The following is a 26,297-nucleotide window of genomic DNA, read 5'->3' on the forward strand; positions in this document are numbered from 1 at the left end:
AGTTGACGGCCCATAATTTTCACTTACAGGTCACTTACAGAATTATTCATTGTTGCCTGTACAGCTTTGGCCTTGATCAGAGAGCTAGCCTAATGGAGCACCACAGAATCTTGCTGAAATTTAAAAGGATGTGGCCACTTAAATATAAGTGGAATTTTTAGGGCCTTTCGACAGACTCAAAATGCATTTCAAACTTTTGGCTGGAAATGCGGAGGTGCTGAGGAGTGTTAGCCTATTAGCACTCCAGTACATCCTTTCCAGAGGATGGCAGTGCAGCATGCCTGGCAGGAGGTGGTGGCCAGGTTCAATGCTGTGTACACTACCTGAAGTGCCTGAGAACAGATGCAGAAGACGAGTGCACACTTCAAGTAATTTGGCATGGTAAGATTACCCAAAGATGTACCAAGTATTGGTAAACGGTCCAAGATTGCACGCTACAAAGTGTTGTCTGTCAACCTGTTCAACGTTTAATGTTCGCCCACGCCAAATCTAATGCAAATTTACAGCTCTGCCAGCAGGGTACACATTCAAAAAGGCAATATACTATTGAAAGTCTTGCCATACTCACATCTTCCAAGGGCATCACACCTCAACTCATTGTAACACCACCTAGCTGTATGTTGGATGGTTGTTTACTGGCTGCCCTACGGATTGGCACAAGTCGGTCACTGTGAATGTGCCCCTTTCACTTTTGACATCTTAAGACTGCTTTGCTGCTTTTACAAAATGGCACAGAATTCAAGAGCAGAATCCTGACCTGGATATAAAGACCTCACTGGTGAAGGAGAGGTGGTGAATGCACCTTTCTTCTGACATGCACAAATAACTGTGGTGGGGTCTATAGACCTGCATATTTTGGTAAAGTACCATATTAAATGCAGGCAGACCTCCTTCTCATCATTCTTCTGCAAATCCTTGTTGTTGTCAAACTCCCCAAGTGCATTCATAACAGTTTAGGGTGCTTAAAATGAGTTTTAAGCTCCCTAAAATGCTGTGATTTGAAAAAAAAAAGCAAACATTTAAAATAATTTTTGAAGTTTTACTGAGATACTTGCACATCATCAGCAAGACCCTTCAGGGGTCCTAGCACATCCCAGGAGTTAAAAAATGGGCTATACAATCCCAGCGCAGAATAACTGGAAGGTCGACTCCCAGGACTTTCTGTCTCCCCCTTCTATATCGTATCACTTGCGCTCATGCATTACTGGAAAATCCCATCCTTTAGTAAACCCTTAAAACAAGCTTCATTTAAAAAAAAAATGTAAATTTAATGAACCTTTATTCCTTTCTAGGCCTTTCTCTCTAAATAAATGAACCAACCAACCAGCTAGGGAGTTGGTTCACTAAGCTAACCGTCCTCATCTCTCTCCAGCTTGTCATTGAGTCTGCTGGAGTGAAAGATATACTTATGAGGCTTTTGAAGCTGTCACTTTTCTGTATACTGCCTAGGATAGAGAGGTCAGGCAGCAGATGGGCCGCAACACAGCTGCCATCTGATCAGTCTGACATTTTAAATTTTAGCTCTGGCAGGTGTTTCACCACTAAAAATTAATTGAACTAAAATAATAAAGAAAACTAGCTGATTTCCCATGGCCATGCACACAGATAGTCAAGGCCAACATGAATTTATCAGGTCAAGCAGACTTAGGAGGGTGAGGAATAATGGAACCAATGTGGGGAAGGAGGGGGAGAATGCAAATAGGAGAGGGGATGGGGAGGCTCGAGAAGAAGGAAGGGAGAGGGAAAGGTTATGGGAATGGAGAGGACAGTAGGAGGAGAGGGAGAGGACTGCAGGAGAGATGGGGACATGGCATGGGAAATGAAAGGGGTAGAGGAAGGAAAAGGGGGAGGGCAAAAGTACTGAGGAAGAGGAATTCAGCTCAGTGGGATCATGGGATTGAGACACGTAACAGGATAAATATATGTAAGGAATCTTACAACACCAGGTTATAGTCCAACAAATTTATTTTAAAATCACAAGCTTTCGGAGATTATCCCCTTCATCTGACGAAGGGGATAATCTCCGAAAGCTTGTGATTTTAAAATAAATTTGTTGGACTATAACCTGGTGTTGTAAGATTCCTTACATTTGTCCACCCCAGTCCATCACCGGCATCTCCACATCAAGGATAAATATAGCCAGTGGGGGGGAAAGAGGGGGTGGCGGAGGTATATTTATATGGAAATGCAATTTGTGCAAAAGGGCTATTGTAAAAGGGGAAAAGAGGCAACGTAGGGGTATATATATGGGTCAGCCACAGCAGGTGGGGGGGGGTTGGGGAAAATGGACTGGTAACCAGTTAGCGGGTTAGAACAGGAAATGCAGCCATCGTCTGGGGGTGTGGAAGGGGTCAAAATCGTGTTCATTGGGGAAGATAGGGATAAAACCTTGCTCAATGGTTGGGGGGTGGGGTGGAGGGAGGTCTTCTTAGTTCTGACGTTAACAATTCCTTCAGCCAGGAGAGCTCAATGGTGTGGGCAATGGACTACTCTATGGTCAACCCACAAGAGGTATATTAATATCAAAGCAAACTGATTGTTTTTCTCCCTGAAACAGAATTGTTTAATTAATTTGAAGATGTAAAGCCTAGCTTATGATTAACATAAAAAATGTGTTCAGTCTTTGAACAATGTTGCTCACCCTGTATACGCAGAACTAAGGTTAACTTAGACTTTATCGATGTTGGTGTTTCCTTACTCTCACCTGGTCTTTGCTAAAGGTTACCATTCCTTGATATGCAGCATCCGCGGTGGCAAAGATATGTGGTGGATTTGAACAACGCTTGACCCCATGATAAAGCTTAGAAAACTGTATTAAAATATTGAACAATATTAACACATATCAGAAAAATGATTGCACAAAAATTACTGCAGTTCATATGACATATACATTCCATTCTGCCTCTATGAGGCATACATTAACCCATTTGTATTATTTGCCTTTCATAAACCGTGACTGCAGTTTAACTTAATTTATTGTATGTGAGTACTTTGGGATATTTCCGAGAGATGCAATAAAATGCTATACAAATATAACTTTCTTTCTTTTTACATTTTAAATACATAAAGTTTTATTTCCTGTGCTAATTTTTCTATCTTCCTCTTCTGAAGCCATTGACCACTTGCTAATGTACAGCACCAAGGGTACCAGCACACTGTAATACCTTTCGCAAGTGGCCATTATTCATATACCAGCTGAACAGTGAGTGTCAGCAAGTTATTTGGCTGTAGGGGCACTACAGCCAAGTTCAATCTTAACACCTGCTGTGCACAAATGCTCACTTCCAATATGGGCCACTGGAGAGTGTTTAGGAACAGAAATCCTGGCTAATTACCCCCTCTATAACCCAAAGATGCTGTGGCTAAGTGTAACATCCCTACCACCATATCTGCTGAGATCAACTGACTAGACAGAGAATGGGAGTGGCATCTGGGACTTTCTTGATTTGTGTAGTTCAGCTTCTCACAAGATAAACTCGCCGAGTCATCGGGGCAGCTTGACAAATTTTTTCATGTAAAACTGCTTGTACTTATGTCTAATGACTTTCAGAGATTTCATAGGTGCAATAATTCAGGTTTCTGAAAACACAATGGCAGGGATTATTTTGTGGGGCCATTCATCAGGCGGGCAGTCGGCGGAGTAAGTCCACTGGTTGCCTGATGAAGCTCGCCGGAGACCCAAACCATTTTCATGGTTGAGCCTTATTTAAATAGAAACAGCAAGCTGCCAGCACTAAGTGAGCACTGATAGAGCCAGCCTGCTGACGGGGGTAGGAGCAGGAAATTCAGCGGCCCATCCACAGAACCAAGCTGGCAGTTCACAATTAAAGGGGGGGGCCAGACTCATCGGGATGGGGGGGGGGCAGTGAAAGGTCCAGCATCGGCTGTTAGGAATTTTGTGGAGGTCAAGAAAGAGCATTTATGCTCCTCCTGCCCACCAAAAATCCACCACAACCATGCTTTTTGCCCTCATCTCAGCAGCTTCTAGTAGCCCCTTCCAAGGGACGTTGGTTTGGTCGCATTGCACTTGTTGCAGATGACGGGGCCTGCACAGCTCAAGCGTCGCGTGTTTTTAGTTCAAAATTGCTTCAGGTTCTATGCATGTCATAGGACCCCGATTTGCATATAGTAACAAGGCTCCCACCCGTTTCCCGCAGGCACTCTGGCCACTTGTTTTGCAAGCTATTCTAAAATTGCCACGGAGGTCAGGACGGCAGTAAGAGGGACGGAAATTTCACATTGCAATTTTGGTGTTGCAACTACCCAGTTTCTGCCGAAAAAGGGGTGGTAGAAAAACCAAAATCGCCCCTAGTGGTTCTCATGCTTTCAAAAACTTGCTCAACATATTAGAAATAATGTCTTACCTCTGGGGAGTAAATAGGTAGGTCCTGGAAAGGGTTTAAAGCAATTAAGATGTCCCCAACATAGGTATATATCTGTAACTCTGAATACCTTTTCTGTAGACAATATATGATGATTTCCTGCGAGAGAAAAATATTAAGAAATATGAAGTTTTGCAATATGCTTCTTGAAAAAGATACTGCTCATCAGTTGTGATGAATGAAAAAAAACTGAACATCTTACAGAAAGCCATAGAAATTTATGATAGAGTGAGAACTGTTAAAAACATGATCTAATTAATATGTTTTATTTATTATGGGTTGAAGAGGGAGAGGTAGAAAAACAAAAATAACCAATTGTTATAATTTTGGATTTTTATAGAACTGTCCTCTCCCTTGACTGTGCCCAGAAATGGACCTTGTCCTCTTTGCTCCTGAAGGTGTTCTTATTCTGTAATCTGCCACTGCTGGGTGCATGCTCTGAGAAATGGCAATTATCCTACTCGTAAGTCTTTTGGGTATGGACCTTTTGCCAAAAGTGGGAGATATTACAGATCGTGGGGGTTGGTAGGGTCGCTGCAGGTAGGCTTGTTGGGCCTGGGGGAACATTTAAAAAGGAACAGAGAAAGGGCAGGGGTAGGAAACACACACATACACACACACACACACACACACACACACACACACACACACACAAAGAAATAGAATGACATGGAGTGCACTAAAGTGGAAAACCATAGATGGTTAAATGGCAGAAGTAATATTAGCAGGGGACAACAGGAAGCATAACTTACTTCAGAATTGCAGATATTAAATACAAACAGGTTTCACAGATTACACTAGCTAATGCATTCATTTACAATTAATTAGAAATATGAAGCACAAACATTTGGCAATTACTAAAAATACAGTATAATCTGCAACAAGGAACTCTGTAATGGGTCAATTAGTACATCTTGAGGTGTTAAATCTCTGATGATTTGTTCAATAATGTTCCATTTCTGAATGGCAAATTCAGCCTATTTTCATTCTCTTGTACTACTTTTGGGATCAGCATACTTCCCACGTGTGGTATGGAGCATGCATTAGTTTCTGTAGGTCATTTAACTTTATGTAACCTATACAGGCCATGCAGATGTATCCTTCTTAGCTCCCATGAGCACCATGAGAGATGGCCAAAGGCATTTCAAAAAATATATTACTCCCAAATCTAGCATCTCCTGTGCTTCCTGTTCTATGTGTTCCCGTACATTAATAGGAATTGCATACGGACATTGATGTATCGAGTTGTGCCAATTTCTATTGTCTGTAGGAACTGCCATGTAAAACCATGTTTGCCTAAAAAAAGTATCTGAAACCTGTGCAACAACTCTGCAGCCTGCCTCTTGAGTTTAGGAGATGCTAATTGAACAAAATCAATTTCGAGCACCAAGGAACTTACTTGATACTGGGCTAAAAAAAAATCAATTTTGTATCCCTGCTCGTGGGTGCACAAGACACATAAGACTACCTCCTCCATGGCAAGCTAATGTATTAAAATGCCAAGGTGGCAAACTTGGTGCTTGCACAGTTTTCCTGGGTGGGGGGGGGGGCGGGGAAGAGTCAGTCATCGTGAGGGGGGGGGTGCTCAGTCATCAGAGGGTCATCGGGGGGGGGAGGAGAGGACTCATTCGTCGGCGGTCACAGGGAAGAGGGTCGAGGTCGTTGGGAGGGGGTTGGTCATGGGGGAGGGGTCGGAGATCGTCGGGGGCGGGGAGGGGTCGGAGATCGTAGGGGGCGGGGGGGCGGTCGGAGATCGTTGGGGGCGGGGGGGCGGTCGGAGATCGTCGGGGGCGGGGAGGGGTCGGAGATCGTAGGGGGCGGGGGGGCGGTCGGAGATCGTTGGGGGCGGGGGGGGCGGTCGGAGATCGTCGGGGGCGGGGGGGGCGGTCGGAAACCGTCGGGGGCGGGGGGCGATCGTCGGGGGCGGGGGGCGGTCGGAGACCGTCGGGGGCGGAGCGGTCGGAGATCGTTGGGGGGGGGGCGGTCGGCGGTCGTTGGGGAGGGCGGTTGGAGGTCGTTGGGGGGGCGGTCGGAGGTCGTTGGGGGGTTGGCGGTCGGCGATCGTGGGGGTTGGTACGGTCGCTGCAGGTAGCCATGTTGCGCCTGGGGAAAGCACTCCTGCTCCTCCAGGCCCACAAGCTGTGCTATAAAAGCACTTACCTGAAGTTTCAAGCCTTCTCACCTCCTCGCAAGTGGCATGAAGTGAAAGGCCCGGGAATCCCAGTACCCAGAGGTTAAAAGCAAAAAAACTGTCAAAATGGAGGCCTGCAGCCTCCTTGAAAGCTTTTACTGACCGACCCACCTCCCAAGAGTGGGTTGGTCACTTGCCCCTCATCCCGCCTCTGTGAAAACCAGAAATGAGTGGGATGGTGGCGGGTTTTAGATTGTTAAAATTTTTACTGCCCCCGCCCCCCACCCGTTCTTCCCAATTAAAATCATGCCCAAGGACTTTCTAAATATTAAAATATTATATGATGTTAGCAAATGTCAGACATATATGCCCAATATTATTTCAATTCATACAATATTTGCATTTATTTCTACCTCTGTAATTGGTACCTCTACCAAATAATTCCAAAAACATTCCATTTTTATTTTTTGTTTCCGGAACTCATTTTTCTCCTCGCTAATTTTTCTCACCTCCTCTCAAGGCATTGATTCCTTGCTGGGTATAGCTCCATGGGTTTGGCTCATCAAATTGTCCATTATTCATTCGAGCCTTCACAGACAGTGTCAGCAGGATATTCAATTGCACAGAGCTTAACAACCAAACCATACCTGACATCCACACATGGAAAATTTCAGCAGAGGTGGCTAGACAGTGACTCTAACCCAAGAGTGCTGAGGCTAATTTCAATACTCCTACCACTGTCTCTGCTGTGTTCAGTTAACTCAGCACAAACTGAGAATCAAACCCAGCCTGCATGGCTCAGTTACTCATCACTAAGCCACCAGGAAATATGTCAGTTCAGTTTTGCACAAAGGCATTTTTGAAAAAAAGAGGTATTGGATTATTGCACTCTCTGCACGACACAAGGGATGCCCAATGTGTAGATGCTCATGGGAAGATGAAAGATGGCCCTACAAGGTAAGTTATTCCACTCCAGACAGTCACGGTGAGTGGAGACCAGAGTTCCAGCTCTGAATTCTGGGTTGACATCCAATGTTGTCACTGCTCAATCTGGTGGCCTCCCCTCCCCCCACCCCTCATCGTATGAGTTGTGGGAGCCCTTAAAACCCTTAGTATAGGACTAACTATCTTATCAGCTTGTATAAAAGATGGTTACAGCCATGGAAGGAGCATTGCAGCCTGTCAGACTGTTAGTTAGCCTGCAAATCCTTCCGCTATTTCATATTATTCTCCAAGGGAGGAGTATGAAGATACAAAGACAACAACAATATAGGGTTCATCATTATCAAAAAGTAAAGCCCAGATTTTAACTCCCCTGTGGTAGTTGTGCAGGGTGTTAAGGCAGATGGCAAACTGCCTGGTCCTCCGCAGCGTGAGGCCTCATCTGCAAGGCCCCATCAGCCTCCCACCTGGAGGAGGGCTAGGTTGACTTGACAGGTAATCCATGATGGCTTCCCCACACAGGCCTCAGGTTAAAATTGCAGTTGGACTTCGATGACGTAATCAGAGCCTGATCTAGATATTGGACCCCGCTGCCTTCTGGTGGGTTTCCTTCTCACCTGATCAAATGAGCAAGTCAAAATTAGAACCTGTGGGAAGGCAGCGGGATCTGAGGGGGGTAAGTCACTGCGGCCATTTTAACTGCATGCACGACCAGTTTCTGCTGGGCGGGCAGGATTAAAATTGGGCCGAATATATTCCGACTTACCATATGCATCACAATGAGAGATTTGTTTGTATTCAAAAATGAGTGAAGACTGGACAAATGCCCCTTGAGAAGCATCAAAATATAATTTTTTCCCATTTCATGTTATAAGCCCAACTGGCTGATGATTATCTAGAAGCCAATAACACATCCACTATAGCCAGTGTGGTGCCTTTGGAAAAATAGGAAAAGAACAAACAATCTTGTATTTATATAGTGCCTTTCATGTCCTCAAGACAAAGGCCCCAATATTACCAGGGAGGCGGTACGGCAGCGGTGGGGGGGGCGACTGGGCACGCGGGTAACCCGCCCAGTAAAATCCATCCGTTCCCCACGCGATTACGGGTAAATTGAAGCCACTTACCGTGGTTTCTGGGTTTCCCATCATCAACCTGTGCAGCAGGCGGACTGTGCACCCGCATCACAGGCTGTCAGCTGGAGGAGCCCTATTTAAAGGGGCAGTCCTCCAATGCTGCTCCTGGAGCAAACAACCAAAATTATAGAATGGAGCAACCCAGGGGAAAGGCTGCTCCCAGATTTACTGATGCCTCACTCCAGGTCCTACTGGATGGGGTGAGGAGGAGGAGGGATATTTTCTACCCGGCGGACAGGAGGAAGTGGCCTACCTCTGGCACCAAGAAGGCGTGGCTCGAGGTGGCAGAGGAGGTCACCAGCAGCAGCGTCTCCCGCACATGGATACAGTGCAGGAAGCGCTTCAATGACCTAACTAGGTCAGCCAAAGTGAGTACACTTACACATTCTCCTACACTCCGTTGTTGGCCAGAGGCTGCAGAAGACTGCTGAGCTGAATTCAAAGTGCTAACAAAGACACTGACCTTTTGAACTGAGGTGACCTGGAGTTCAGTCGCTGGTCTGAACTGGCCAGAACAGGTTTGAATTCGTTCCGCTTCTTAGAGAGACAAAGGAGGTGATGCTACCTGAGCCCTTGGAACAGAGCCAATCAGGGGATGACATCGGTCACTCCAGCAACTTTGAGCCAACCGGAGAAGACAGCATCGTACGAAAAGACAGACTTGGGGAATAAAAACTGAGGAGTTGCTGGCTTGGAGTCAGTGTGTGTCTTTGTTTGTTTGTGAGAGGGAGAGAGAGAGTGTGTGTGTGTTTTTGTTGGTGTGTCTTTGTTTGTGAAGGAGACTCTGGGAGACTCTGGAAACTAACCCTCGTGGAAGTAGGAACCTTGCGTCAGGGACGTAAAGACTGCGTCAAGGACGTGGAGACGACGTCGGGAGTAAGAGGGAGAATTGCCTGGCCAGCAGCGTCTCTCTTTTCCGGGTAATATAATATCCTTTCTATTCTGGGACCACTCTGGGAGTGTCGTCAGGAAACCTAGTGGGTGTGCGTTTAAAGCCTGATACTCGGGAAGTATTAATAGGAAACCTAGTGGGTGTGCGTTTAAAGCCTGATACTCGGGGAGTATTAATAGAGAAACCTAGTGGGTGTGCGTTTAAATCCTAGTTTGAGTATAAACCTGTATAACCTGCTGTAAACTACATGCCTATATCTAACTAGACGTATAAGCGGTATGTACATGATCTAATAACGTTAATAAAGCGAATTGAGAATTAAGAGAGAATTGACGCTTCCTCTGTGTACTAAGCCAAAACCGTTAACCGGTGACTTCCGGTCAACACCGTCTTCCACATCACCGCCCCCACCCTACATCTCCGTCTGCACTGCCAACACTACTCTATCACATCACTCCTCACACCCACTCAAACCTCATCCTCAACTTACCTGCACTTACTCACCTCCCCAGTACTCATCCCACCACTACCACTCAACCCAATCCTCATACAACGTCATGGCTCCGGCTCATACTCACCCTCTGATGCATTTCTTTCACGGTCTGCCTCACCCAAACCAACGCATTCAGCAGTTGGCCACGTCACCATCCCTCACTCACGCCTCTCTTCTTGCTCCCCTTATAGAAAAAGACAGCCCAGAATGCACGGGAGAGGGCGAGGGCTGGAGGGGGGCCACAACATCAAGTCGTCCTCACAGACACGGAGCAGGAGGTTCTGGAACTGAGCCATACCTTCGAGTGCCTGTCTGTCAAGGACACCGCGACTGCCACCCGATAAACGGCAGGTGACAGAACATTAACATTCAGCACTCACAATAGCAATTGATGTTAACATGCCTTGCCATCTTCAGCACCTCAATATCTGTCATCATGCTTAAAATTACCTTCTGTTCTCTTACAGGGCCTTCAGCGACCGCTGTGACGGCGGAGGGCGATTCCTCAGAGGACCTGCCAGCCTCTGAGGGGGCACCATCACATCTGAGCGAGCCATCCATCAGCGCAGATACACACACCTCGGTGGATCCCCGTCTTCAGTTAGTTGGGGTCGCACATGGTGAGTCACCACACACAAGCACGAGCAGACACTGGTGGCAGGGGCAGCACTCTTCTCCAGGCTCTGTTCAGCTGGACACAGATGCTGAACCTTGGGGGCCATCCATGAAAAGGAGAATGATCGAGGGGAAGCACCACATTTGCGAGGTGCTGGAACAGGTGCCACACGCACTCTCCACAATCGCACAGAGGATGAAGGAGTCCAACTCCTGCATGAGTGGAATGGTGGCACAGGTACAGGAGGGAATCTCTGAGATAGTGTCACGGGTAAGTGCGGGAACGTCTGCGATGGAGGGAAGGCTAGCCTCCATCGAGCTTCAAGCACGGCTCACCAATGAGTCCATTGAGGCCCTGACAACGGCCCTTCGGACTCAGGGTGAGCAATATTCTGCCGCCTTAAATAGGCGGGCAGATACTCTGGCACTGGCCTTACAAGGCTTCACACATGCCCTCCAAACTGTCGTCCAGCAGAGTGGTAGGAGTGGTGTGGGCCTGGCCTCGGGGAGGGAAGATGGCGAAAGGGGACATGGAAGTGGGGACGCCACTCAAAGCACCCCCACGTCTCACCCGTTGCCTCCCTCTCAACCAGTACCTGCAATGCTGCCTCCTCTCCAGGTGGCCGAGTCTGCCCCTGCACAGGTGCAGGTGGAGAAGTCTTTGGAGGGGCCCTCACGGGCACCGAAACCCAGAGGGCATAGGCCCAAAGCATCGAATCAGTCAGGGTAAGAACAAGAGCAACCTGCCACTACCTCTGCTGCAGCCACAGGGGAGGCACCACGTAGGAGTACTCGTAAGCGTAAGGCGAAGGTTTTCTGAGCACAAAGGGGATGCACAAGGGTGTTTGACGGTTTGTCATGTTCTTTATTTATATTTGATATTTGTTAATGGCACATTAAATATTATTATTGTCACCACTACTGCCACGTCTTGGCCATTCTTGACTGGCTTGTGTAATAAGCCCCTTTCATGAGGTTCACCATGAACACCCACACTTGATGCCACCCATTGGGTCACTCTACAGTGGGTGTATGTGTAGTTGCACGACTATTTTGTGCAGGGGGCAGGGGCTGGTGTGGCCGCTGCTCTGTCCAGGTGGTGAGGACTGGACTCTTCACATTGTCTGATGTTTGGAGAACCGTTCACATATCAGTGACTCCCTGGCTTCGCGAGCAGCCAGGTGAGCCGCTGTTCTGCCCATGGGTTGCTCCTCCTCCTCTACGTCCTCCTCCTCCTCAATATGGATGGCAGATGTGGATGGGGCCTCCTCCAGCGGCACCCCTCTCTGTTGTGCCATGTTGTGCAGGGCACAACACACGACTATAATGCGTCCCACCCTGTCTGGTGCGTATTGAAGGGCTCCTGCAGACCAATCAAGGCACCTGAAGTGCATCTTGAGCAGCCCTATAGCATGCTCAATTGTAGACCTGGTAGCGATGTGGCTGTCGTTATATCGACGCTGTTGCTCAGTAATGGGGTTCCTCAGAGGTATCATGAGCCACGTGTGCAGGGGGTATCCCTTGTTCCCGAGGAGCCAACCCTTACGGGTGTTCTGTGCGTTGAAGAGGGGCGGGACATTGGACTCCCGGAGGATGAAGGAATCGTGACAGCTGCCAGAGTATCTGGCGCACACGTGAAGGAATCTCTTGCGGTGGTCACAAACGAGCTGAGTGTTGCTAGAATGATAGCTCTTCCTGTTGATGAACAGTCCTGGCTCGTGTGGAGGTGCTCGTATTGCTATATGGGTGCAATCGATTACACCCTGCACCCTTGGGAAGCCAGCCACAGCATGGTATCCCACTGCCCTCTCGTCTGGCTGAGACATAGTGCGAGGCCATGTGAAACAAGCCGTCGGTGATCTGCCTTATGCACTTATGTGCAGATGACTCAGAGACCCCGACAATGTCCCCGGTGGCACCCTGGAATGTCCGGAGGCGAAGAAGTTGAGGGCAGCGGTGACTTTGACAGCGACAGGTAAGAAGATGCTGCTCAGCCCAGCCGGGAGCCGCTCGGCATGAAGGAGGCTGCAGATGTCCGCAACTACCTGGCGACTGACTCTGAGCCTCCATTTGTACTGCTCCTCAGAGAGGTCCAGGAAGCTGAGCCTCGGTCTGTAGACCCTGTTGCGAGGGTAGTGCCTCCTGCGACATCACTCTTTCTGTTGGTGTCCTTTGTGCTGTTGTGCAGGTGCCTGTGGCGCAACACTGTGTTGTGGAGCTCCACGTGGCGGAGGTGGACGGTGTGCCTAGCGAGGCTGGTGAGGTTGCTTGTCCTCGGATGAAGTGATAAATGCAGCTATGGTGCCCCCCATCTTGACGGTGTGAGTTTGAGGGGGTCCGCAAAGTAGGTAAATGTGTTCGTACAGCAGAGTTTAGGGTATAAATTAATAATTTTGAGTGGAAAGACAAAGGTGTTGCAGCCAAAACTTTGTCTGAAGTGACAGAGTGCCCTGCTGCAGTAAATTAGGTTTTCCCCCCACCTGTCAAATAATCCTTTGCATCTCCCACTGGCTGCTGGCTGAAACACATCTGCTTCAACAGGGAGTGTTTCCCAGCATGAGGAAACACACTGAGGATCCTACAAAATTGTACCCCTGCCAAAATCTCCACTCAATGAGGTCCCTCAAGTACCTCAACTATCTATCTAACTATCTAAAGCAGCATCCCGCCAGCTTTAATTGCTGGTGGGAGTCCCGCATTCGGGAGCTGTGTGCATACCCGAACGTGTTACTGGGGAACCCGGAAGTCAGCGGGTTGGAGCCAGACTCCGAACCCGCTCCGGGATTCCGCCATTTTAGGAGCCCCCCGCCCCCAACGCACCCGCTCGGCCATCCGAAAATCGGCCCCAAAGTGTTTCACAGCCAATTAATTACTTTTTTTTTTGAAGTGTAGTCACTATTGTTTTCGTAGGCAAGTGTGGCAGCTAATTTTGAACACAGCAAAGTCTCACAAACAGCAAATGAGATAAGTGACCAGCTTGTCTGTTTTGGTGGTGTTGGTTGAGGGATGCACGTTGGCCAGGACACCAGGAGATTTTCCCTGGTCTTCCTTGAATAATGCCGTGGGATCTTCCACGTCCACGTGAGCAGGCAGACAGGGCCTCTGTTTCACATCTTGTACAAAAAATAGTTCCTCCAACAATGCTGCATTCCTTCAGTATTGCATTGAATGTGTGCTTGGACCCATGACCTTCTGACTCAGAGGCGAGAGTGCTACCACTGAACCGAGGATAAAAGTCTTGAATTCCCATTCAATAGCCAATTCATCAAACTGAAGCTGGCTGGGCCCAAATGTAAGATTTGGCCTGACAGTCCATAAAGAACGTTGTTCCTGTGGGATAATGAGGTTGGGCAGGTACTGTACAATGTTGGGATGGAGTTATCAAAAACACCATTGCTCCTCTACTCTGTGTCGTTATAGGACTCCGATTAGCATTTTTAATGGGCCCAACGTTTGACTCATGGAGCCACCTAGTGGTAGGCCCAGGGGAACATTGCTATAGCTACAGCAATGGGGGCAACAGGGTGGTAGGTCGTTGCCCACCATTTTCGGGGCTCTACTGCCCCATTTCCGCCAGGTGGGAGGCCTAAAAATTCAGTCCAATGTGTCTACAATGAAGTTCTATGTGCTCATTTTCTGTTGATGGGAAAATCATAATTTTTCTTTTAAAATCTGCAACTGAGAAAGGACACTTTGGGGGTGATTTTAGGAGGCAAATGCAGGTGCGTTGGGGGCGGGAAGGTTCTGAAAATCGTGCAAATCCCGTTCAGGTTCAGAAGGCAGCTCCAACCCGCCGGCTTCCAAGTTTCCCAGGGACTCACCTGTGTGCGCGCAGGTGACCCGAAACCGGAAGACAGTCAAAGAGCCAAATATACCTCTTGAGGTACTTAAGGCACTTTACCTGTGACAGATGAAGTGATTAGAAAGATTTTTAACTTTTAGCTCGCCCACCACTTCTGATTCACGCCTGGTGAAACCATGCGTGAAGGGCCGGATCAGGGAAAAAGAAACTAAATAAAAAACCATGCAAAGAAGTGAAGACACTAAATGCACCTACCTTTGAAACCTGCTCCGATGTCCCCCTCTTCACCCTCCCGATGTTCCCCTCTCCCTCCCGATCTTCCAGTCCAGCGGTGGATTATGTCTGGATCTCTCTCTTTCCCACCCCCCCCATCGCGTTGCAGCTTCTGATGGCCCAGCCTGTCAATCAGGCTAGCTGCCGGGTGTGAAACCCGGAGAGGACGTTAACCACTATCAATCAACATGCGATCGCGTTGGAAACAGCAAGTTTGGTTCATGCGGGTTTGCCACGCACCCAATCGCGCCCCCCCTGCCAACCTGCCTCTCCGCTAATATTGGGGCCTTAGTCTTTTGTGTCAGCCTGCCACTATGTACTCGCTTATGCTGGGCCCACTGCCTGGTTTAATGCAAATCTTCATACAATGGTTTAATTATCATGAATGCTCCAGTTATATTGCAGATACTGGTACCTCTTTAAGAGGGGTGCAAAGATTTATAGTGCCCCACTTGTACCACACTAAGATCAGGGAAAGCAGAGTTCTGTGTACGCATGCTGATATGAATACATAGGGCCAGTGAATTCTGAATGTTAGCAAACAGTCAACTGTCCGTTTTGGCTCTTTTCTAACATTAATGCAGTATCCCATGGTGCTATTTCTCCCCTGCTTAATGTTGTGGCCTCGATATTCACCTGCTGGCTAACTTGCGTGATACTCAACCCTTCTTTCTCACTAAATCACACAAGACTGACATTCGCCTTCTGCTTCCAAAATTGCTCCTCCCCCTCCTCCAGTTTGAATATACCAACCTCTGCAATACCCATCAGCAGAAACAGCCAATCTATCAGTGGGACATAAAATAAACAGAAAATGCTGCTGACTCTAGTGGAGGAGTTAGTCACGAGGGTCATGAATTTAAAATTATCACTAAGAGTGTGACAAGGCTGTTAGAACATGGGACACTTTGCCACAGGGGGTAGTTGAGGTGCAGCCTGTTGCATCTTTTAAGAGAAAAGTGGACAAACATTTGAAGCAAAAGAGGTTAAAAGGCTATGCAGACAGAGCAGGGCAGTGGGATTTGTTTTGGGCTGCTCTAGCAAAGAGTCGGCAAAGATGTGGTGGACAAAGTGGCCTTCTTCTGTACTGCAAACTTCTAAGGCTCTCAGTGTCTTGGAGGATTTTTTTTTTGGTTGAATGTGATTATCTCAACAATCACACTGCACAAAAATGAACAAATATAAAGAAAACTACATACACTACATAAAGAAGAAAATTATAGAAACTACACTTAGACAAATAAATGTTGATAGAGAGATGAAGCTGGGCTTTTTTAAAATTTGATTTTTACAGTTCAAAAGTTGGCTCCACACAGTGATATTACATCCAATGGAAAGTCAAAATGGTATGACACTGCCTCCTCAAGATAGTGTCATACTAAATTATCAACAGCTCGGCTGCAATTTATATTGCCCTATAAATTAATCACAAGTGTGCAAGCTATAGTACAGCGTTGCATGTAACCCTTGGTTCATTGTTAGAAAGTACAATAAATTCTCTCTTCCTCCCCTCCACCACCAAATGTAGCAAAAAGTTTGCCTAAAATAAAAAGTTAGGAATATATTAAATTATTTTCCTTCACATCACTGGACAAATAGCACAATATCTTTCTCCCAGGGTAAAGCTTTTCTTTCTCTTTTGTTCCTTTGATGGGGGAACATATCATGTATCATTTCTTACATTTGAACAGAAATTCTTTCTTCCATAATCTACTTATATAATTATAAATCTTGCTTCTAATGTATGTTCATGGTAATGGGAAACTGTCATCACACTTGCAAAGTGTCACACCTGAAATTAATTATCAAATTCATAAAAGAAAGAAATCATTACTTTTTAAAATCTCAGTGTGTTAACTGACTGATTCTGATTGCCTCAACTATTACTAAGCATGTAGGTAAACTATAAAGGAACAACCAGCAAGGAGCAAAATCTCCCAGTAAATACTCACACCAAACACCAAAAAGGTTCCAGTGAAAAACCACCGAACACTACAAATCCAACCAATAAAATCATTCAAACCATTTTCGTAAGGGCTTTCAGCAGTCATCTAACTTTCTCAGTACCCCCTGAGTATAATTCTAAAAAAATAAATTTAAAATGTAATCAGCATATCAAAACTTTAAAGAAATGAATAAACTTAGCTATAAAGTTCCAATACTGACTTAAAGCAGAAGATTTCTCCAACGTGTCCGTTACTTCAAGATGTTCCACATCCGTGTCACATTTAAATAAAAGAGAAAGAAAGTCAATCACTGGCATGTAGCCAGGATTTTGCAAGCAGTTATAGCTGCCCTCTGATTGTCCTTAGCACTTTATAAGTAACTATAACTACCTGGAATTAGAGCAGTGGTCTTAAAGGCACAGGTCAGGTTTGCGGCTGAACATCACAACAGTGTTCCACACCCAAGACTACCATTGGGCAATGTCACGAGAGAGACACAAGAAGTTTAAAAATTTGCTATTCCTGAAACTGGAGCTCAACCTAAGCTGTGTTCGTTTCTAATGTAATAGAAAATGTGGGAAACACTCAGCAGGTCAGACACCCATGGAAAGCGAGAAAAGTTGAGTTAACGTTTCAGGTCAATGACCTTTCGTCAGAAGCTACCCTCAGCATTGTCTGTTTTTATTTCAGACTTCCAGCATCTGCAATATTTTGCTTTCTGCATTTTTTTCTGCTGATCTGTTCACTAAATTACAATTGTACCACAGAGATATTATGGGAATTAACAATTATACAGAAACTAAATTATAGTAAAGTTTACCTCAGACTAAGAAACAATTTTGAAAAGTATACCTCATCTAAGGATTCAAGGGCGACCAAGTCATCAGTCATGTCCTGACTGCTACCCTCTGAGGCTGTCATATGGTGACTTTTTCTGGTACAGATGTGCTCTTGCCTGCTTAAAACAGAGGAAAATTAGCAGTGATATCCAGCAACTGTATATGTAATAATTCACTATGGATAAGAATATATCTTTATAATTAAAAGTGCATACAGCTGCAATGACTACAGCAGATAAATTGGGACTTTGCAAAAATTGTTCGTTTTACTTGAGTAAATTATGAAATCCTATAATTCTCTATATGATTATCATATAATTATCTATATGATTCTATTCCTTGTTTTCAAATCCCTCCAAGGCCTTGCCTCTCCCTATCTCTGTAACCTCCTCCAGCCTTACAACCCTCTGAAATCTCTGCGCTCCTCCAATTCTTGCCTCTTGCGCATTCCCGATTTTAATCGCTCCACCATTGGCGGCCGTGCCTTCAGCTGTCTAGGCCCTAAGCTCTGGAGTTCCCTCCCTAAAACCTCTCTACCTCTCTCTCCTTTAAGATGCTCCTTACAACCTATCTCTTTGACCAAGCTTTTGGTCACCTGACCTAACACCTCTTTATGGGGCTCGGTGTCAAATTTTGTTTGATAACGCTCCTGTGAAGTGCCTCTGTTAATGGCGCTATATAAATGCACGTTGTTGTTGTTGTTGTTGTTGTGATTGCCCATTTCCTTGTCATCAAAAATTGCAAAAAGTAATCAACAAATAAATAAAGATGCAGAATACAGGAAACGTTAAATCATAGTTGTGTCTCTATTCGTAACATAACAACCATCTGTTCATTTGGATATTGGAAAGTGTGCCACCAGTAGAAACATCAGTCTGGATTCACAAGTCAAAATTAATTCACAATAGCTTGTGTCATCATCCGAACCCCTAGATTGGTTAAAACACAATTTTAGCCATTTATGTTTTTGCGATGTATATACACGAAAATTATAAGGAGAATGTCAACACTCCCCGATTGACAGGAGAGGAACAGGGAGCAGTTAAAATGGAACAGCTCCATTTCCCACTCCATTCCTGTCAATTCCCCATTTTAATGCTGCTGGTTTTGGTGGTGGATGAGAGACCCGTCAGACTCTGACAGCTGCCTCATTAATAAATGCATATCAGGGTCCCATTATGTCCATGGGACCCCGATGGTATTTTAACCAGACTTGAACAGGGTGTCTGTTGTGGTGATCCCGCCAGATAAAGCTGTCAGGAAGCAACCAGGGTTACTGACGGTAAGTCAAAAAACTTTCCTCAGTGGGGCCAAGAGCAGGAATGCTCCTCTGAGCCCTACAAGGAAAATCTGGCCCTCTGCTGGGGCTATCCCTCCTCCCCAGCTGTGAGACCCTCGGAACACACCTCCCCCAAGCCAGCACCCTTCTCCTGGTGCCAGCCAACGGCCTCTGGACCATCCAATTTTCATTGTCCGCCTGCTGGCCAGCTGCCGCTTTCCTCTGCCCACCCTTTCACCAGCGCAATGGAAATGAAAATCGGAAGAGATGTATAACGGGCAGCTGAATCGATATCACTCGTTTTACACTATCACTCAAAGTTACAAATTACCCCCAGTGCACTCTAGGGTCTGGTATATCACAGGTCATTGATATCGTATTCAAGAGAACTAGGTAATTCATCCATTTTGGGGTTACTCCTAGGCAGCAACACAACAGGGAAATTCAGTTCTTCCATGTTGCTAATTTCCCCAAAGTTCAAGGGCCAATAAATGGCTCCCACATTGCACACTGGGCTCCTATTACAGACTCAATGAATTTCCTAAACAGAAACAGATTCCACTCCCTCAATTTTCAAATTATCTTTGACCAGCTACAATGAATCCTGAACGTCAATGGCAAATTTTCAGGGAGTTGTCACAACACTTTCGTCAAAAAGATTTCCAGCATCTCAGCTCTTTTCAGGAAAGACGGTCAAGTGTCGGAATGGCTTCTGGGAGACAAGGCCTTGCTTCTATGGCTCACAACCCAAGTTTGACTGCCAAACTCCTCAGCAGAACATTGCTACAACGAGACCCGTTCATCAACTGGAGTGGCAATGCAGAGTGCCAGCCCAGCAACACAATGATGGTTAGAATGGTGATGGGATGATGCCTAAGGAGTGGCCTGGGTGAAGTGTTGATGGCCACAAGCTCCTTGTCAATTTACCCTCTGCATTCTTAATGGATACCGCAGTTCTGTTCTGTGCTTGTGGCAGAGTATAAGCTAAGAACTTTTTTGGTTTAATCCCTCGTTCAAAATATTTTGTCTTTGTGAATCAGAGAGTTTTTTTTGCTCCCACTGACAACAGACTGTTTAGTTTACCTCAAGCCTGTATCACGGTTTGTACAATGATCTCCGATTCATCTCTTTTGCTCAGGGTTTCTAGTCCCACTGTTCTTCAAGTACTACCTTGATGGTTTCCCAGAGTAGTTGGTTTTTGGCTATTTGGTGCAAGGCCAGAGATTACTATGGCCCTATTCTGCATCTCTTGATTAGGTACAGTTGTGATTATTTTCTCCTGAAACAGTCAGTTCTGGAGTACAATTTATGTGGGCTTGATTAGATGGTATATTCTTTCTTTGTTGGGTGCATTGCTCATGTTGTTGAAGCTGAGGTTGTTGAATCGCTCTTAGATCATTCTGGCTGCCTGCTCTGGGTGCCCCGTATTTGTTGAAAGTCTGTCTAACATTCCAAGCAAATAAAAGCACAGGTTTTGCATGTATGTGTACAGTGATAAATTTGAAACATTACTAGAAACCAGAATAAAACTCCTGAAAGGGAAAGCTTGAGTACATTCGACATCATACACTGTGCTTCAAAATTATTTTACTAAATAACCCTTTATCAACAACAGCTACATCCTGCCACTCACTGGCCATTTCCAAGTACTACAAAACAACCTGTAAACAAAAACTTCCTACACCAATGAACATATAGAATTAATACAAACAATATACAGACTTGTTCATTTAGTAACTTTGGAAAATAACATTTCTATGACTGACTTGGACTATATCCTGCTTTAAATATATCACAATCTTATGAATTATTTAGCAACACACTTGTATTACCTGCGTGATGAAACTTAATTGTTCAGTTATATAATATTTTCGGTTACTATTAGTGGTTTTAAATTCCAAAATATCTCAGTGCAAACTATTATATTGAAACTATTGTGTCATACCTAATTTTTGTTGAACATTCCTGTTGCTGTACTTTGATCAGATTAGCCAGCTGCTGCTGTAGGGTCACATCTATCCTGTGAGCTTGCTTAATAAATGGGTGTTCCAACAAATGTGTAACTGTTGGACGCTTCTCAAAGTCTTTAATCAGACATCTAGAGAAAGGGGAAAAAATGACAAATAGAAATATTGAACAGACATGTAGTTTAAATACTGTGTAATCAGTGCAGGAACTATCATATTATTCAATTAACCTACACAAACTGAGAACATACATTACAAAGTTGTACACTATCTGATCACATTCTTCTTGGTATTTAATGATGTTTTTAAATGATCCAATAAACCCATATAAAACAATTTCAAAATCCTGCAAAAATTTTAGGAAGGATAAAAGAATGTTGTTAGTTTTTATCATTTTAATATTTTAGTTAAATATAGTCATGAATTAAAATGGGCAGAAATTGTATCTAAAAACCCAAAATTATAAAGAATCAAAGATTGTAAAATATCAAAAGCCAAAATAATTTTAATATTTCAGAACTTTCAAATTGGATCAATAGTTTGGAACATTAGTGTTGCTTAACTTGAGATAGGCTGCTTTCATATTAAGCAAATGAATTGAAAGTCAGATAGTTGATTCACTACTGATCTTTTTTTGGTCTCATTCGGAAGCTGCTTAAAATAGGAAAGGGCAATCCACATTTTTTTCCACTGTAACATTAGTAAATCCTTTTTACAAAATACAATCTATAGTTAAAATGTCCATGTAAACTACAAGCTTCACTACTGACTCAATTATTATATCATGCGCTTACGGCTTTCTATTTCAGGTAATAGTGGAAAGTTTACCACAGATATAACAAGCACGATTTTATGTAGAAACAGATTAGATTTATACAGTTATATAAGCTTCACCTACCATTAAAGAAGAGTTGAAACATCATATCTTGAACTATGATTGTACCGGCAAGCGATAAGCAGCTAGCATCATTGGTTGCTCCTTTGATTAGCCCAATTTCACAATCGCTCTAACACCCTATCCTCTAAGGAGATTCCACATAATCCTCTATGTGCACTACAGCTACAGTTTATGTGTTGGTTGCCACTATCTCACACATTTATTTCTGCATTTTTCTTGACAGTGATGTAAGCAGGGTGCTGTTTATGCTCATTATTGTACACTGCAGCTTGCCACAATAAAGCTGAAGAATAGTGATTTATCTCATCTACCTTTTCCATGCATTTGATAATACATATCAACAAGTCCACCCAAGCAGAGAAATTAATCATTTTGCTGCTTTTTCCAATTAATTTATTTTATAGTTTCCAACTACTGACTGCCATGTCTGATGTTTAAAGGACATATAAACATTTGAGACATAAATATATTTAATAAAAGACCTGATCTTTGCCAATGTTTTTTGTATAAAATGGGCAGCATATAAAAAGTTATATTCATTTGCTATCTATTACTGCATCACTATAAACATTGCAAAATTACCAGTTACATTTCTGATTCAGTGAATGTCATAAAATTATTTTTATTATTTCATTCTAAAATTATTCATTGAAAATTTATGTTTTCATTATGGAAAAAATGAAGTTTATGGGCTCTACTTTAATAAGATGAAATTGTAGATTTAAATTATGTAGTATGTAATTATTAATTTGTTTTGTTAATACCTGACATCAGCCAGACAGCTTATGATGTAGCTCACACAACCACTTCCCAATTTGAGAGGTCAGAAACAATCGCACACCAGCAGAAAACAAATAAACTCAAACCCCAGTGACAGTCAATCCCTTATCTTGTTTGACATTCTGGCAGCCTTCATCAGGCTTTCTTAGCTGAAAATTAATTCTCAGAATTCATTAGTGTCACTACATTAACCATAGGTTGCAGCCATTTGCCGCAATCTAGCAACTAGGCATCTAAACACCATTTCCATTTTGTCACACTGAGCAGCTATTTGCTGCCATAATTGGAAGCTGAGGATAAAGCATTTATTACCCACGAACAAGAGCAGACACCTACATATGGTTCTGTGTGATGTGGCTTGAAAATTTGCAGGCAGCTTGCAGTTGCTGATAACATTGTTTGTGCTGCTATGCCTTAATGATGTAAACTGCCATTTTGTTATTAGTAAATCAGATGGCTGCATTGGAAAGCTGCTCTTCAACATTTGGGAAAAAATATTCACCTATGAATAGACAGAAATAGAATACAGACAAGGCAGTTACAGAAAAGGAAGTATTAGCAGCTCGTATTATCTAAACTCAGACTACACTTCCGAGTTTTGATCAGAATAGGAAATCATCCATAAACACAAACATATCATTCTCAAAATTCCACACGATGAGCTGCACCAGATATTTGCCAATGTGTCAGGAGTTGTGGTCGTCGATGTTCCGTATTCATTTGCTTATCAATTGGAGGATCTCCAGCACAAATCCTTTGTAAATCGGGAGTAATGTGCTGGGGGTGATTGGAAATTAGAGTGCAACCTTTAAAAAGCCAAGTCTGGCTGAAGATTGCAGCAGCAGGCTGGGGATACAGCAGGTAAGTAGGAAAGTGTTTGGATCACTGCGTTTACCATCAGCACTGCATAAGCTCATCTGTACTTTTCAATAAGGTTTGCTACTGCAGCATCTGATACATGGCCGGAAAAGAGGCAAGAGCATGTCTAGGAGGAACAAAAGAAGAGTTCCAATTTCGCCAACACTGACCTCCAAACCCTCAAGGAAATAGAACAGAGGACAGACAGACTGCTGTATCTGCACAGGAAAAAAAACCAAAATGATTCTCATACCATGTGGAGGGTGTGGCACTGGCACTGAGTGCCAACATTCTCACCCCCAGAACTGCAGTCCAGTGAAATGACCTGATTAAGGCAGTCAAGGTGGCAAACTGGCCACTCTCTCTTTCCTTCCAGTTTAATCTCCTAGCCTCTAAAATTAAGGACTGTACAACTAACACTTCACACAGCATTCTGATTAGAAGGGGCAGAAACTAAGGATTTTGTAGAATGTGTAGCCGTTTCCCCTTGACAGCACTTACTTGCTTGCACAACCTGAAAACCCTTTCATTCACTTTATATCAGCTGTCTGGTGCCACTGAGAGGCAATCCTCAATTGTCTCCCTTTACCTAATTCACTCAATCTGTTGCACATGACTCTTGTGGACAATAACTGCAAGACGAAGGGTACTGAAAAGGACATTCTTGACATCAAGGAGCTCTGAGGAACAGTTCTTGCAGCTGATGGGGTGGCACTCTGTTCTGCCATGGTAGATGGTGAGATAAGGAGCATATGTTGGCGCCAGATTAGTCGGTGCACACCTACACTGTTGCCACAGAATTGCCATGAAGCAGCACAAAGCAACGATTGTCTACCTCCTTTTCTGTCTCCTTAAACTCAAGAGGATAATGCACACCCATTCTTAGCTTGTACCCTCTTTTCCTGAAGATCCACTACAGCAACGGAAGGGCAGAGGTGAGGGATGGGATGAAGATGATAAGGATGAGGAGGTGGAGGAGAGACATAACTCCTTCCTCTTTGATTATGAGGCAAAGGTGAAGAGGATGATGAAGAGGGAGAGGACGTTAATGTGAAGGCCAATTTGATTTCCTGGACAAATATTCTGCCCCATGTTCTTCTACCACAAAACCCTGTGACACTTGCTTTTTCGCTCCCGTGCATTAGCTCAGATACTTTCACCTGGAGGGATGTAAATAGTGTTCATGTGGATATGGTACCAGGTGATTTACAAAGTATAAAAGAGCTGAAAGAGTGGGGAGTGGGTGAGGATGTGCCACCTTTGCAGCAGAGGCCGAAGAGAAGGCTGGCATGACTTTGAATTTGCGAGACCTAAAGCTCATGGGTAATTGCCTGAAAAGCAGGATGTTAAAGGAACAACACACCTATGTGCAGGCTCTGAAGTTAGTCTTCAAAGATTTATAGCAACTGACAACAGGCATTCAGCAGTCATAGTCATTTAGCAACCCTCCCTCACCAGGGTAATTATCATATCTCTTTCAGCACTAGAATCGCTTTGTTTACTTTGTAAAGCGAACTCTGATAGCACACTTACTGTCAGAGGTCCTGAACCCCAACCTTCTCCTCCCCCCCCCTCAAAGCTAGGTAAGCTGATTGTGTCCCCATAACCCACACCCCTGTTAATAAGATCGTAAGTAAATTTATTCTGTCTCCTTAATCCACACTCCAGATAGTAAGATCAGTTTGCTCCCTCCTAGTTAATTTTGGATACCGCCATAGCCTCCCCATGCTGAGTAATGTCCAACAGTCAGTCCCTCACGAGTAAGCATAGAGTGGACCTGAACACCCCTTCACTGCTGCTGCATTCAGTAACCATTCCAACAATTCCCCCCACCCCCCAGCACTCTCAGTAACTTTATTGTGCTGCTGGTACTCCACCTCTTTCCTCAGTTAGTAAATTAATTGCACCAATGGTTTTGCCAGAAAACCCCACCTCCATATTGAGAATTGTGACCCCAACATCTCCCCCTCCCCCCCCCAAAAGACTTTTGCAACTCTCACCCTTTATATCTGCTTGACTTGAATACTGCACTTGGTCTTGACTCCCCATGTGAAACACTACAGAAGATCAATTAATAACAAATCACTCAAATACTTTATGCATAAACCCAATTAAAATAGTTGATAGGTGTGTAACATCCCATAAATAAGTGGAAGTATGTCAAGACAATTTGTATATAGAGATTAAATGAGTTTGCAACCCATTTAGTACAATGTATTCATAATGGAGCAAACTTGCTCTTTATGTGGCAGGAAAACCCTGCTTTTTGTGCACTAGCCAACATTGTTCCATCAACTGATACCATCAAAACAGATTAACTGGCAATCCATCTCATTGCTGTTTGAGAGGACTTGCTGTGCGCAAAATGGCTGCTAGTTTTACTCACATAACAACAATAATGGATAATGAAATTCGTTGTATGTGAAGTTCCTTGAGACGTTTCAGAGACATGATAAGGTGTTATATCAAAGCAAGATTTTTAAAAATCTAAATCAATGAAACCATCTGCAATTTAAATCAACAAATCATTCTGATCTGAGATCAGCCACCATTTGAACGTTAAAAGCTGTTTTTATATTGCACAAAGTGACATGCTAGGACCACCAGCAACCGACGCAAAGGTCTTACACAGCCAATGGCAAGTCCAGGGTAAATTTGCCAGACTCACTAAGACCAGCAGAAGGATCTGGTAAAAGATTAAGCTGGCAGCTCAAGCACCCTTACATCTTACTCAATCTACAATCCATATACCTTCAGTGGCAAGAAATAAGATGTAAGGAGACGCACAACACCTGATTATAGTCCAACAGCTTTATTTGAAATCACAAGCTTTCGGAGCTTTGCTCCTTCGTCAGGTGAAGTGAAGAGATGCATATAGGCACAGCATATATAGTCAGAGAACAATGCCTGGTGATTACAGATAATTTTTCTAACTGCCCTTTATCACACCTCGGCAGAGAGATAATCACAGCAATCAAAGGAGTGAATGGTGTTCAAACAGGTTAGTCAGGGAAACATTACATCCAAGAATACTGAGGTGGGGTCACAAGGGGTCAAATATAGC

General features: G+C 44.4%; 1 protein-coding gene across 13 annotated transcripts in view; it reads right to left on the reverse strand.

The window, feature by feature from the left end:
* Nucleotides 1-26,297, reverse strand: part of myo3b (myosin IIIB) — a 494,517-nt gene that overhangs the window by 311,827 nt on the left and 156,393 nt on the right. For 11 of the 13 annotated variants that reach the window (XR_010963429.1, XR_010963430.1, XM_067987492.1 and 8 more), the window contains 4 exons: nt 20,676-20,828; nt 17,465-17,570; nt 4,365-4,481; nt 2,705-2,809 (listed from right to left, as the gene is read on the reverse strand). Coding sequence is in view for 11 of the 13 variants with exons in the window: in XM_067987492.1 (XP_067843593.1) it covers nt 2,705-2,809; nt 4,365-4,481; nt 17,465-17,570; nt 20,676-20,828 (481 nt within the window). In the remaining 2 variants the exon portion in view is untranslated. The remainder of the gene's footprint in view (nt 1-2,704; nt 2,810-4,364; nt 4,482-17,464; nt 17,571-20,675; nt 20,829-26,297) is intronic. The other 2 variants (XM_067987493.1, XM_067987494.1) reach the window with 1 other exon arrangement.

Source organism: Heptranchias perlo, chromosome 7 (assembly GCF_035084215.1).
Source record: "Heptranchias perlo isolate sHepPer1 chromosome 7, sHepPer1.hap1, whole genome shotgun sequence".
Taxonomy (NCBI): Eukaryota; Metazoa; Chordata; class Chondrichthyes; order Hexanchiformes; family Hexanchidae; genus Heptranchias; species Heptranchias perlo.